General features: G+C 37.9%; 1 protein-coding gene across 1 annotated transcript in view; it reads left to right on the forward strand.

Moving 5' to 3' along the window:
• LOC132698751 (dynein axonemal heavy chain 6) overlaps positions 1-13,558 on the forward strand; it is a 39,923-nt gene that overhangs the window by 24,530 nt on the left and 1,835 nt on the right. Inside the window, exons 27-41 of the mRNA XM_060664981.1 lie at positions 847-1,109; positions 3,033-3,249; positions 5,405-5,595; positions 5,646-6,327; positions 6,382-6,755; positions 6,810-7,293; positions 7,347-7,507; positions 8,797-9,124; positions 9,175-9,347; positions 9,403-10,141; positions 10,195-10,382; positions 12,064-12,265; positions 12,321-12,561; positions 12,612-12,812; positions 12,993-13,234. Coding sequence (XP_060520964.1) covers positions 847-1,109; positions 3,033-3,249; positions 5,405-5,595; positions 5,646-6,327; positions 6,382-6,755; positions 6,810-7,293; positions 7,347-7,507; positions 8,797-9,124; positions 9,175-9,347; positions 9,403-10,141; positions 10,195-10,382; positions 12,064-12,265; positions 12,321-12,561; positions 12,612-12,812; positions 12,993-13,234 — 4,686 coding nt within the window. The remainder of the gene's footprint in view (positions 1-846; positions 1,110-3,032; positions 3,250-5,404; positions 5,596-5,645; positions 6,328-6,381; positions 6,756-6,809; positions 7,294-7,346; positions 7,508-8,796; positions 9,125-9,174; positions 9,348-9,402; positions 10,142-10,194; positions 10,383-12,063; positions 12,266-12,320; positions 12,562-12,611; positions 12,813-12,992; positions 13,235-13,558) is intronic.

Consider the following 13,558-nt stretch of genomic DNA (forward strand, 5'->3'; position numbering starts at 1 on the left):
AGCACGGCACTCTTCTTTAACTCTAAATCAAAGGAAATCGAAAAATCGGTCGCCTGTCACACTTCGTTGGAAAAAACAGGGTCACAGAAGTCTAGAAGAAATAATTCCGCACCAAACTTCTATAGACTGCCGACCTGATTTTTTATTTGGCAAAATTTTGTGGGGATTTTCGCTTCAGAAATGTGTGTTTTTTAAATTAGGCGAAGAGGCCGCATTATAACATTTTGTGAATAAAATTAGGTGATTCTTGAATTCGTTCTAATAAAATGAGGCAAAACTCAAGAGTCTTTGTTGAACTTTTCTCAACCTCTAAGCGTCTAGTTTCTGCAATTCAATACAATACGTTGAAGATATAAGACATCAAGTTTTTCATTAACTTGCATTCTTAAGATAAAATGTGTGATATTTTAATTTTAATCAGGAGAAACAATGCAATCGATTGACACATTCAAATAAACAACAAAAACAAAATGTCTACCTAACAAAATTTGACAGATAAAATTATTATTTTGTATTTTTGATTGTAAAATCGGAAAGTTTAGGAAAGATGATCCAACTTTAGTAATTTAAACTTCAATGTGGGATTTATAATGGGACACCCTGTACGTTGTTTCTAGCCTTAACCATCATTTTAACTTTAATCGTACTTGGGTCAGTGTGGAAATCAGCTTGCTTAACTAAAAAAAAAAACTTAACCCAAATATCTTTCTCCTCAATTTTTAAAATTATTAAAATGCTTCTACAAATTTCTACAAATCAAAAATTTTGAACAGAAGTTTAAGTCAGATATGTCGCGTATATGAACTAAGGTATTAGCATACCAAAAATTAAAACGTTTGCCTTCAGGCCATCCTCAAAGGCTTTCTTTCGACGTTCTCCAACGAAGTTCGGGATCTTGGGGATTCGATAGTAAACGCTGCCGTAGACGTGTACGAGAGAATCGCTGACGATTTGCTGCCGACTCCTTCCAAGTCGCACTACGTATTCAATCTGAGGGATCTTTCCAAGTGTATACAGGGCGTAACACAAGCCGACGCCGGAACTCTCAGGATTAAAAGCGAAATGTACCGTTTATTTTACCACGAGTGCTTGCGCGTGTTCCACGATAGGTAAGATATAGATAGATAGAATCAAACTTGGCCCATCGATATATCTCATTAAACAAAATTTGCTTCAACACAGTTACAACAGTTCGACTCAAGGAATTTTAGACCTCAAAGAAGAATGCTTGCTACAATATTAGTGAATTAACAAATGTATGGTTGATCACAATGGCTTGTATAGTGGCCATAAATTGGGTTTTGTTTTTGGAATGCGTACTCTTAACGATCGATACTGTTAATAATTGATTGTTTAATTTGAAAATAGTTGGCAAGTTTAACAAACAAAGCAAAATTCTCAAACAAAGAGTATGCTGCTATGAACACAATAATAGAGCAAGCCACAATAATGTCAAAAATTCCGCGTTAATTTTTAATTTAGTCTAATCAGTTTCAAGTAATCTTTTATAGAAATATTGGACCGCTTTATGAAAGGATTGTTATTTTTCGTGAGTATGCGTTTTTGCATAAAATATTCGAGATGAAAAAATCGTAGTCAAAAACAGATAAACATTTTTGTCAATATTTCCCACCCAAGCTTCCTACAAACAAGGTTATTTATTCTCAATTTACAAATCTGTTGCATTCCTCCTGCGTCCTCCTGTTAACTCCCGATATATCAACGGAATTTTGTATTCGAAGGATAGACGATTGTTGAGAGATTTTTGGACAAGTGCTAAATAGTGACGTTTTGGATGTAAGGAAGGACAAAACTGGGAAGTGTGGGGTCTCAATTCTGGGTTTGGTGAGTCGGGTTGAGATAGTTTTACGGCTCTGTAAAGAAGAGATTTGATAGCCGATGATTTTCGGGCCGGATTGTGATCTGACAATGCAGGTATCGGTGTTTGTGCGTAGGCTTTCTGTAAACAGAATCATCGAATGTTAGGTTTAATTTTCTATTAATAGGAATATCTAAGAATGGGAGATTATTATTAGTTTCTAATTTTCGGAGGGATTCATGGCCATGACGCTAAATAACCTTTTTATCTTTGAGAATCAGTCATCTGAGACAATGTGCATGCCCATCCTTTAGCTCCGTCCCCCTCAAACAATACGTAAGCACGTATAGAGTAAAATACATGTCAGTTTCAATTAAGCTCGGGAGAAGCCATGATGATCATCGGCGAAACGTCAGCAAGCTTGGTTTATAAACAATCGACGCAAAATGTACCTATTTATTTACATTTTTCTGGAGAATAGTTGTGTATTGAGAGATGCGACAAGTATACATTTTGTAGAAAAAATATAGGGAAAACCAATTGTAACAAAAGACCTCATTGGCATTGTCATTGGTTCAGAAGTTAGGACAAACAACATTAATAACTCTTTGAGTCCACGCTTCTGGTTAAAAAAAACAGTTTTCAACGAAAATGCGCCAAGCATAAATAGCTTAGTTGACTTAAGTCATAATAGGCAAAACAGAAATCACAAAACACTAAAATGTGCAAAATTAAGGATCAGTTTTAAGACTAATTACAAGGGCAGAAAAAGGGACGTTTTTAAGAAAAAATATATTAAAACGCTGCTTCGTTAGTTGTTTTTTTTATTTAATAAAATAAAACCAATAGGAAATAATTGACAATCTGCTTCTTCAAAAACTTCAAAAACACAAAGATGTTACGTTTTTTGTCATATGAAGTGGTAAAGCGCAGAGTTAGAATAACTAAAACTGTGACGATAAAGTCTCATATTGTGTACTTTTCATCAAATTATTATTTATTTATTTATGAGTTTCTGGCGATCATTTTAAATGTCAACTGCCAAAATTTTTAGACTAAATCCTCCATAAAACTGAGGTCCCTTGTTCTGAATTATGGATCACCCTTTACATTTTTCAATAAAAACCGAATTTTAATTGAGTTTAAAGTGATCTGCGACCCTTTTTTCAATAACTGCTCCCCACGTGGGTCTCAGATGCATTTTTGTTCATAGATTAATAAACGTCAAAGACAAGTCATACTTCTACTTCCTAATGAAGGACATTTGCGCTCGACATTTTGGTACGGCGGTATTGCAGCTACCAGAAGAAGGCTTGATTGAAGATCCTCCAGTGCTGCTGTTTGGAGATTTCATGCAATTTGGGGCAGCTAAAGAAAATCGCATTTACGAGGAATTGAGAAATGTTGACAAAGTCAAAAATATTTTACAAGTGAGTGCCAAAAAATGTTAATTATTGTTGGATGAATATGCCGCAAGTAATTGAGGCTGCGGCGTATAAAAATTGATTTATTAAATTTCATAATTTCTTTCCCTCAATTACTTATGTTGATAATTATTTTCAGTATCTGAAAATTATTCAATGGTAATTCAGAATTACTAATATTGATGATGTCTTAAAGTGACACTTTCCTCACACTTGGTCAGTGCATAACTAGATATTTTACATTCAAGAATAAAATTTAAAAAAAAACATGGGAAATATTTCGTTGACTTGATACGGAATGTTTCAACTTTTCAGGTTTTAAATTTATTGAAAATCCGTTGAGGTGAGTTTTGTTGCACTTATATTTCACTAAAGGTTTAAAATGTTGCATTTGGCGATCACTCGTATCTTCGCTGTGATTTTTTTCTATAGAAAGCAGCAGAAAAAACTAAAACTGAGAGATGTGGAGAACGTGGAACCTATCTAAAAGTCCGATGTTTTTTTATCATAATCATTGATAATTGGATATTTTGAGCAGTTCTTATTACTTGAGGGCGTGGACCTAAACGAAGGGTATAAGATTGGGTTTAAGTAAAGGTTAAAGATTGTCACTAAAACTGTGAGTACAAAGTCTCATATAGTGTGTACTTTTCATCAACTTCACAATTATACTCTTCCACGGATGCCATTGTTATTTATGAGTTTCTGGCGATCATTTAAAATGTCAACTGTTAAGATTGTTAGACTAAATCCTCCATAAAAATGAGGTTCCTTGTTCTGAAGGTCTAAGTAGGTCTAATTTTCTATTGATAAGAATATCTAAGAATGGGAGATTATTATTAGTTCCTAATTCAATAATAAAACGTATGTTAGGATGAATACAGTTTAAGTGGCTACAAAAAACATCGGAGGGATTCTTGACCATGAGGTCAAATAACGTATACCTTTCACAGCGAAAAATTAGCTATTTGTTTTCACTTTTCTGGAGAACAGTTATGTAGCAAGAGATCTATCTGACAAGTATACATTTTGCAAAAAAAAAGGAGAATCAATTTTAAGACTGGATTGGCATTAACATCATGGTTTCAGAAGTTAGGATAAACACTATGGTAATAATAATAATAATAACTCCTGGAGTCTACGCTTCTGGCTGAAAAAACAAGTTTTTAACCAAAAATGCGTTAAGTATTAATAGTTTCTCCAATACATTCCTTGCCGCACATACTTGGAAATTCCTGCTATCTCAAACAGAACTTTGTCTTTAACGAACCCAAGATGCTGAGAGATTTTTGGACAAGTAGTAAATATGGTTTCTATGTGAAGTAATGCTTTCCAGAGTTCCACATTATTTCTCAAGTTTTACTTGAGCCTCATTTACAACCGATTTGAAGAAGCGATTGGTAATTCAACGGCCATTGTAATATGCGTATTAATTGGAAGGTTAAATACGTTATTTTAATCGGAAAGATACATTAGATACATTTAGACCAGGCAGATCATGCACAGACGCGGTTTTCGGAGAGATAATAGAAAAATAATTTGAATACAACAGTTTAGCATATTCATTGATCATTGATATGGAAAAATAGTGGATCGAGTGCGCCTAAAGGACGTTATTCGCGTTCTTTACATCAGGTAAATTCCACATAACCTCATCAAACCATAGAAAATATATGGCAAAGACAAGGAACTCCATGAGCAACATCATTCAGTATGATAATATCGATCCAAAAAAGTGAATGTATTACAACATCAAAAGCACCATTAAAGTTCAAATGGGAATTTGAGGGCAAAGTCATCCAGCAAATAATGAAATTAAAGTACATAAGCATAAAAATCTCAGAATATAGTGATTTTGACAATATTAAAACAGTCGAAAATAGTGAGTCAACGATAGATCACAAAGATTGTTAGGATGCACAATTTAAAATTATTTGAATTTTTCTAAAAAAAATATTAGTTTTGACATTTGCAAAAAAATTACGGCAGCGCCATTATTTGTATTTGATATTAGCGTTAGATAAATGCAATTAAATTTGAATTAGATGCGACAGCGTATCCAAATAATATATAAGAATGTATTTATGTATATGTATAAATGACACAGCTAGGAACGCTACCAATAATCGTTCAATCGTTCATTCTTCGTTCACCCTCGTAGGATTATTTAGATGATTACAATCTGATGAACAACAAGGACATGAAGGTTATATTCTTTATGAAAGCGATGGAACATTGCATACGGATAGCACGCATTTTGCGATCCGAAAGAGGCAATGCGTTGCTGGTTGGAGTTGGGGGTATGGGTAAACAAAGCTTGACCAAACTTGCTTCGCACGTTAACGGATTTAGGTACTAGCAAACATTTCTTTAGAGGCCCCAACAATTATGGTATTTTGAAGGTGCTTCCAAATAGAATTGGTAAGGAACTACGACCACACCGCGTTCTTTGAAGACTTGAGAAATATGTTTGTCCACGCCGGCGTGGAAAACATGGATTCAGTTTTCCTTTTTACCGACACTCAGATCGTTCAGGAAGACTTCCTGGAAGACATCAACAATATTTTAAATTCGGGCGACGTTCCTAATCTTTTCGATGCCGATGAATACGAGAAGGTGATCATAGGGTGTCGGGAGCCTGCCAAAACCGCCGGATTTCCAGACACCCGCGACCACATCTACGAGTTCTTCATCAGTAGAGTGCGCAGCAATCTACGCCTAGTGCTTTGCATGAGTCCCGTTGGGGACGCGTTTAGACGCAGATGCCGAATGTTTCCATCATTGGTGAACTGCTGCACCATCGATTGGTTCGAGAAATGGCCCCAGGAGGCGCTGCTTTCCGTAGCCCAAAGCAGCCTAGAGGATATCGCTCCTCAAACGTTAAGTGACAGCTTGGCGAGAGTCTGCGTCACCATGCACGAAAGCGTCGAGATTATGACAGATCGATTTTACCACGAGATGAGACGGTACTATTATACAACGCCTAGCAGTTACTTGGAGCTGATAACACTCTACAAAAAGATGCTAGGTGCAAGGAAATCGAAAATTTCCGAGACCAGTGATCGGGTATCTAACGGTTTACGGGTATTGGTGTGTATATATGTTAAGATCAAGTCACTTCAGATAATCTGTTTTTAGAAACTCTACGAGACAAACGAGCTCATCGACTCCATGAAACAGACTCTGATAGCATTGGAACCGGAATTGGCTCAGAAATCCGTTGCGGTGGCTGAGCTAATGCAGAACCTCGTTAAGGAGCAAGCACAGGCCGATAAAGTGAGGGTTACGGTCAAAGCCGACGAGGAAATTGCGAAGATAAAAGCTGATGAGACGCAAGCCCTAGCGGACGATGCTCAGAAGGATCTGGACACGGCACTACCGGCTTTAGAGGCCGCAACCAAAGCCTTGGAAGCTTTGAACAAAAACGACATAAACGAAGTGAAAGTGTTTCAAAAACCACCCAAGCTAGTCCAATTCGTGATGGAGTCCGTTTGCATACTTTTGGGAGCGAAGTCAGTATTTATAGACCTATAATAGAGTATCGAAAATTATTCTGTTTATTTTAGGCCGGATTGGGGGTCCGCCAGGGTCGTTTTGAGCGACACGCACTTCTTGAAGAAGCTTCAAGAGTACGACAAAGATCACATCAGTGACATAATGTTGAAAAAATTGAAGCCGTACGTAGAGCATCCCGATTTTGTGCCCGAAAAGGTCGTTAACGTGTCAAAAGCGTGCAAAAGTTTGTGTATGTGGGTCAGAGCAATAGACATGTACGCCAAAGTATACAGGATCGTCGAGCCCAAAAGAAAACGACTGCTAACTGCCGAAAAGGAACTGAACGCGGTTATGGTTTTGCTGAGAGATAAGCAACGACAATTGGCTGAAGTTGAAGCCGTCATAGCGGATTTGGAGGCGAAATTTACCTCCACCGTTGCCGAAAAGGAGACCCTGGAATATAACATACAGTTGACATCTACCAGGCTCAATAGGGCGGGGCGTTTGAACGTGGCTCTTGGCGACGAGCAGCATCGATGGGAGGAGAGCGTTAAGGTTTTCGCCACTGGTCGGTTTGGTGCACCGTTTTTGTTGTTTTTCTTTTGTAGAGGTTCGCTACCGAATTGAAGAACTGCGTTGGTGATGTGCTCATGGCCGCAGCCTGCGTTGCTTATCAAGGCGCCTTTACGAACGTTTACCGTACCGAGTTAACTAATTTATGGGAAGCTAAATGTATCGAGCAAAATATTCCGTCTACAGAAAATTTCAGGTAAGATTCGGATGATTCAACTCAATAGTCGGAGACTCAAACATATTTTTATAATATTTTCAATATTTTATTACACAAATGTAAATCACATATAAATAGATGTTTTAGTTTATTTGACCTTGACGCTGAAACCACGCCCATTTGTCTCGAGCGGGACGAGTTAAACTGTGAATATTTATAAACTCAATCGTATGCAAGACGTGTTTTGTGTATTATTATTTTTGGCAGCTAAGATCAAGACTTTTTAATATAATCGGTTCAGTTTTGTTTTGCCTCTTAATATGCCGCGTGGTAAGATATTAAGTGAAAAACAGCGAATTTTTGAGTTAACAAACTGCGGAAAAACACTAAGAGCTCTAACAAACATTATTGGCAGATTTCAAAGTGTTGTGATTTTTTTTTTAAGTTTGGAATCGAAAACTATGATAAAAAACGGTCAGGGCGCCCTCGTCGGTTTTCCTCCACCGTAAAACACGCAGTATTAAGAGAGTTATCAAAAGCACTGATGCGTAGATATAATCTAAATTATGATCAAAGTTTAGTGAGAAAGTGGGCAGCTGAATCAAAACATTTTAAATATCATAAATGTATTAGTAAACCAGTTTTATTGGAACGATTTGAGAATTATGTTTCGAAAAATTAAAGGAGGAGATTCAGTTATGGTCTCTCGGCTGGTATATGTCCCTCATTAAAAAGCGAATTGGCATTTGTCGATAGGCATATGACTGCTGTTAGTTATCAAGCAATGTTACATGATTACCTTCTACCAGCATTACGCTGACTGAAGACGAAAACATAATTTTTCAATAGGACAACGCACCCATCCATGTAGCTGCAACTACAAAATAGTGGTTTCAAAATTTTGGTATCCAGTTATCAGAATGGCCAGTAGTTAGTCCAGACCTAAATCCGGTAGAGAACGTCTGGGGGATATTAACAAGGAATTAATCAGGAAAAGCCAAAATGCAGCGATCAACAGGGGCCAAAATTTCCACTAATACACTTAAGGAGTTAATTAATAGCATGCCTAAAAGACTGGTGGAAGTTATAAAAAATAAAGGTGGTTGGACGAAATATTAAGATAATAAGAGATAAATATAAGCAGTGAGTTTATAACTTTCACAATTATTAAATAAAAAATACACTTTTAATTGAGTGTAGTATTTATGTAACTGAACTATTTTCAGAAATATTCAGTTGGTTTTAAACGAAATGTTTAAATGTGTATGAATCTATACTTTTTCAAAGGTCTGTACTTTTGTCCATACTACGATATTGGTTTTTTACAGTTTGGTAAATATCCTAGCCGATCCTTATGATATTCGCATTTGGAATGCATGTGGTCTGCCTCGTGACAAAGTCTCTACCGAAAATGCGATCATGGTAACCCAAGGAGAACGTTGGCCGCTTATGATCGATCCGCAAGAACAGGCCAACCGCTGGATCAGACAAATGGAGGCTCAGAATAATCTCAGGGTAATCAAACTAACCGACGCCAATTTCATGAGGATTGTGGAAAACGCGATACGAATAGGGATGCCGGTGTTGTTGGAAGAGGTCGGCGAAATGTTGGATCCTGTCCTGGCACCGATATTAGCCAGGCAGACTTTTGTTCAGGTAATGAAATAGAGATGTGGGAAAGATGCACATTTGCGGTGTTGTTTTAGGGCGGAAGAACTCTGATACGTTTGGGAGACTCAGATGTCGATTACGATCCAGGTTTTAGGTTGTATATCACGTCGAAACTTGCGAACCCTCACTATCTTCCGGAAGTGTGCATTCAAGTCACCATCGTAAATTTCACGGTTACGCCTTCGGGACTGGAAGACCAACTATTGGCGTAAATATGTCGATTCCAAGGAACAATACCATGGTTAACGACGGATTGGTTTCAGCGACGTGGTAAGCTTGGAAAGGCCAGAGCTGGAGAGTCAAAGAAACGAACTGGTAGTGAAGATCAACAACGACAAAGGACAGTTAAAATCGATCGAGGATAAAATACTACACCTACTGTATCACTCGAAGGGAAATATACTGGACGATGAGTTGCTCATCGAAGCTTTGAACGAGAGCAAGGAAACGTCGGCAATTATAGCGGCTAGACTAAAGGAGACCGAAGCTACCGAAGAGAAAATCTCGATTGCCCGGGAAAAATACCGTAGGGTGGCTGATCGGGGAGCGGTTCTTTATTTCGTCGTTGCTCAGCTAGCCGACATAGATCCCATGTATCAATATTCGCTCAAATATTTCAACCAAGTGTTCAGTACCGTCATTACCACTAGCGAAAAGAGTAACGTGTTGGAACAGCGTCTTGAAACGTTACTGACGAATATTACCCGGGCCGTTTACACTATAACATCACGCGGATTATTCGAGAAACACAAGTTAGTGTTCAGTTTTATGCTTTGTGTGGCAATTTTGCAAGCGAACGGTGATATCAACGATAAACAGTGGAATTATTTGCTTCGCGGGCCGGTCAGCAGGCAACAGGTCGACAAGAAACCAGACTACTCGACGGTGACAGATGCTATGTGGCAGGGTGCCAATTACTTGGAAACTACTTTCACCGATTTTGGACAACTGCCAGAGGAAATGGTCAAATCTATTAACGTCACCATAGGAGGATTCCGTCTGGTACCATTTTTTGGAAAAGTCGATTTTTTTTCCTAAAACAATAATCATTTAAGATTGTTAGAGTGATACCCAATTCACCACCGAGCGAAGTTAATTGGGATGGGAAATTGAATGATTTCGAGAAGTTGATGTTAATCAAAACGTTAAAGGAGGAGAAACTAGTATTTGCAATCACTGAATATGTAAAAGTTAATTTGGGACAAGCGTTTATCGAAAGTCCTCAGATCTCTTTGAACCTGTTGTAAGTTGCGTTGATTGAACTACCAAAAGTAATTCAAATAATTTTGCAAAGAAATTTGCGCAGGCTACGATAATACAAACGCCTACAAAGGAAATTTGTTCTCTATTTATAAATCTTCTGGATTCTTCTAGCGTCGGTTGTTACTGATTTTTGGCCAATTTTTCGTCAATCGATCAGAGGTTAACTAAAACTTGCTCGGATTCTACTCTGGACCTGCTTATATATTGTTTGAGGAGGCGGAGCTAAAGGAGGCCATAAAAATTGTCACGGATGACCAATTCTCATTTTCGGGAAAGGTAAATACCTCCTGTCGTAGCCTTAAGGGTCCTTCATGTTGCTAGTTGATATTTTTCGTCTCTCCAAATATATTCTTGACGGCATTTGCATGGAAGGCAGTAGATTCCTGGTATCTTAACGGATTTTTGTCTTAGAGGGATCGAAGATGTTGAGTCTTGCTTAGTATCTCTAATGGGGAAATTATTAGAGAGAAGAGTAAATATGAGGTGTAGTTCTGTGTTCAGTGACTCGGGTTGAGATAGTTTAGCGTCGGTTGTTACTGATTTTTGGCCAATTTTTCGTCAATCGATCAGAGGTTAACTAAAACTTGCTCGGATTCTACTCTGGACCTGCTTATATATTGTTTGAGGAGGCGGAGCTAAAGGAAGCCATAAAAATTGTCACGGATGACCAATTCTCATTTTCGGGAAAGGTAAATACCTCCTGTCGTAGCCTTAAGGCTCCTTCATGTTGCTAGTTGATATTTTTCGTCTCTCCAAATATATTCTTGACGGCATTTGTATGGAATGCAGTAGATTCCTGGTATCTTAACGGATTTTTGTCTTAGAGGGATCGAAGATGTTGAGTCTTGCTTAGTATCTCTAATGGGGAAATTATTAGAGAGAAGAGTAAATATGAGGTGTAGTTCTGTGTTCAGTGACTCGGGTTGAGATAGTTTTTTAGTTCTGTAAACAAGAGAGTTGTTGACCCGGGGGGTGATTTGACAATGCATTAAGGTATCGATCTGTGTGTGTAAGTTTGTGTGTAAGAATGTCACAATGAGTCTGCTTTTCTAATGATATCTAAGTATAGGAGATTTTTAGTTTCTAATTCAATGATAAAACTGGACATCAAATCTTATTCGATAAAACCAAAATTGTTGCATGTAATCAATTCTTCTACCAAAGAAAAATCCGGGAATCCATAGAAATCTGTAAGCAACCAAACAATCTCAACCGTCACTCAGATCCTTACCTTTCACGAATATCAAAATCAGTTATCCATTCAAGTCACTCATTTAGCTGCGCCCCCTCAAACAATAAATTTGAGCAGGTACAGGGTAGAATGCGAACCAGTTTCAGTAAAGCTCTGAAGAAGCCAACAGGATAATTGGCGTAATATCAGCAATTGTGATTTATAAACAACCGATACAGGAGGGATCTAGAAGATTTGTAAACAGTAATTCAAATATGTGCCAATCCCCACCGTTTCATCTAAACTCTACAATAGGTAACCACCTGAAATGATAAACACTAAACTACAATCAGGTTTCAAATCCACTAAAGCATCCGATCGCTACAAACATGTAACCAAAGTAGCGCAAACAATCGAAGTTTTGGTTAACGAATAGCAGCACTTTAAAATGCTTTGGATTAGACAAACCACAGATTAATAATTTTTTTAGATATCACGACACTTCAAACACGGTACCCCTAATTTTTATACTAAGCACAGGATCGGATCCATTTAGCGCCTTCCAAAGATTCGCTAATGACATGGGATTCAAGGACCGAGTTAAATCCATCTCGTTGGGTCAAGGTCAGGGTCCTATAGCCGAGATGATGATTCAGGAAGCAACAGATACTGGTGATTGGGTGTTCCTTCAAGTAAGGCTTTAAGTAAATCAGTTAAATTGAAATTAATTGAGCGGGGCTCCTATAGAATTGCCATCTGGCAACATCTTGGATGGTGGTTTTGGAAAGGATAGTTTTGCAAATTGCCGAAACCAGTGCCAAAGTGCACAAAGCATTTCGTCTCTATATGAGTTCGATGCCGTCAAAGTATTTTCCAGTGGCGGTGCTTCAAAACTCAGTCAAAGTTACCAATGAACCCCCAAAAGGCTTGAAGGCCAACGTCAAAAGGTCTTTTGCAGACATGCAGGAGGATTTCTTCGAAGATCATTGTACTTAATGTCTTGGAGACAAATTAGAGGACGCACACATATGTTTTCAGATCTCGAGCAGAAATGGAGAGCTATACTGTTCGGAATCTGCATGTTTCACGGTGTGATACAGGAAAGAAAAAAGTTCGGACCGCTCGGCTGGAACATCGTTTACGAATTCAACGACAGTGATCGTGAGTTTGCCTTTAATACGTTGAAAATGTTTTGCGCGGACGGAACGATACCCTGGGAGGCATTGGAGTATCTTACAGGTAAAAGAGACACCAAATTGACACATACAGTTAATAGTGACACTCAAAGCACAAAACGGAGGGGTTCCAACTACAAGTTTTACCTAACGCAATTTAACACATTACAGATAAAAAGGGTTCCGAAATGACATAGATGGTTGACAGTTACTTAGCGCCCCTATACGTATTGAACTGTTTTAGGTGAAATCACCTATGGGGGTAGAGTTACTGATTACTGGGACCTTCGGTGTTTGAAAACAATCCTCAAAATATTTTTCTCGCCTCAGATATTGACTGAGGACTATAAGTATTCGGAATCGGGAATCTATTATTGTCCGAATTATGAAAAATTGCAGCAATATCGCAACTTTATAGACGATTTTCCACTGATCGAGGAACCCGAGATCTTTGGCATGCATGAAAATGCCAATATAGCGTTTCAGGTAAGTTTCAAATCAAAAACCTCATTAACACATCACACACTTACACAATGAATAATATTCATCCTTTCTTAATTAATAATGATAATAATGACAAGAGTCAAGTCCGACGATAAACAGTGGCTGACAGACTGATGGACTAACTGCGATATCTATTAAACGATCCAGTCGGATAAATAATTTGCAAGTAGTCTACTGAGTTATATGGTCATAAGTGTTTTGCTTTCAAACTGTGCCGCGAATTTAGATGGTCCAACCAGAATTACTGGTCCCAACTCAATGGTTATTGTTACTTAGTCCATGTAATTTTCAGTGCATCGATTCCAA

The sequence above is a fragment of the Cylas formicarius genome, unplaced genomic scaffold (assembly GCF_029955315.1).
Source record: "Cylas formicarius isolate icCylForm1 unplaced genomic scaffold, icCylForm1.1 PGA_scaffold_2__14_contigs__length_35257938, whole genome shotgun sequence".
Taxonomy (NCBI): domain Eukaryota; kingdom Metazoa; phylum Arthropoda; class Insecta; order Coleoptera; family Brentidae; genus Cylas; species Cylas formicarius.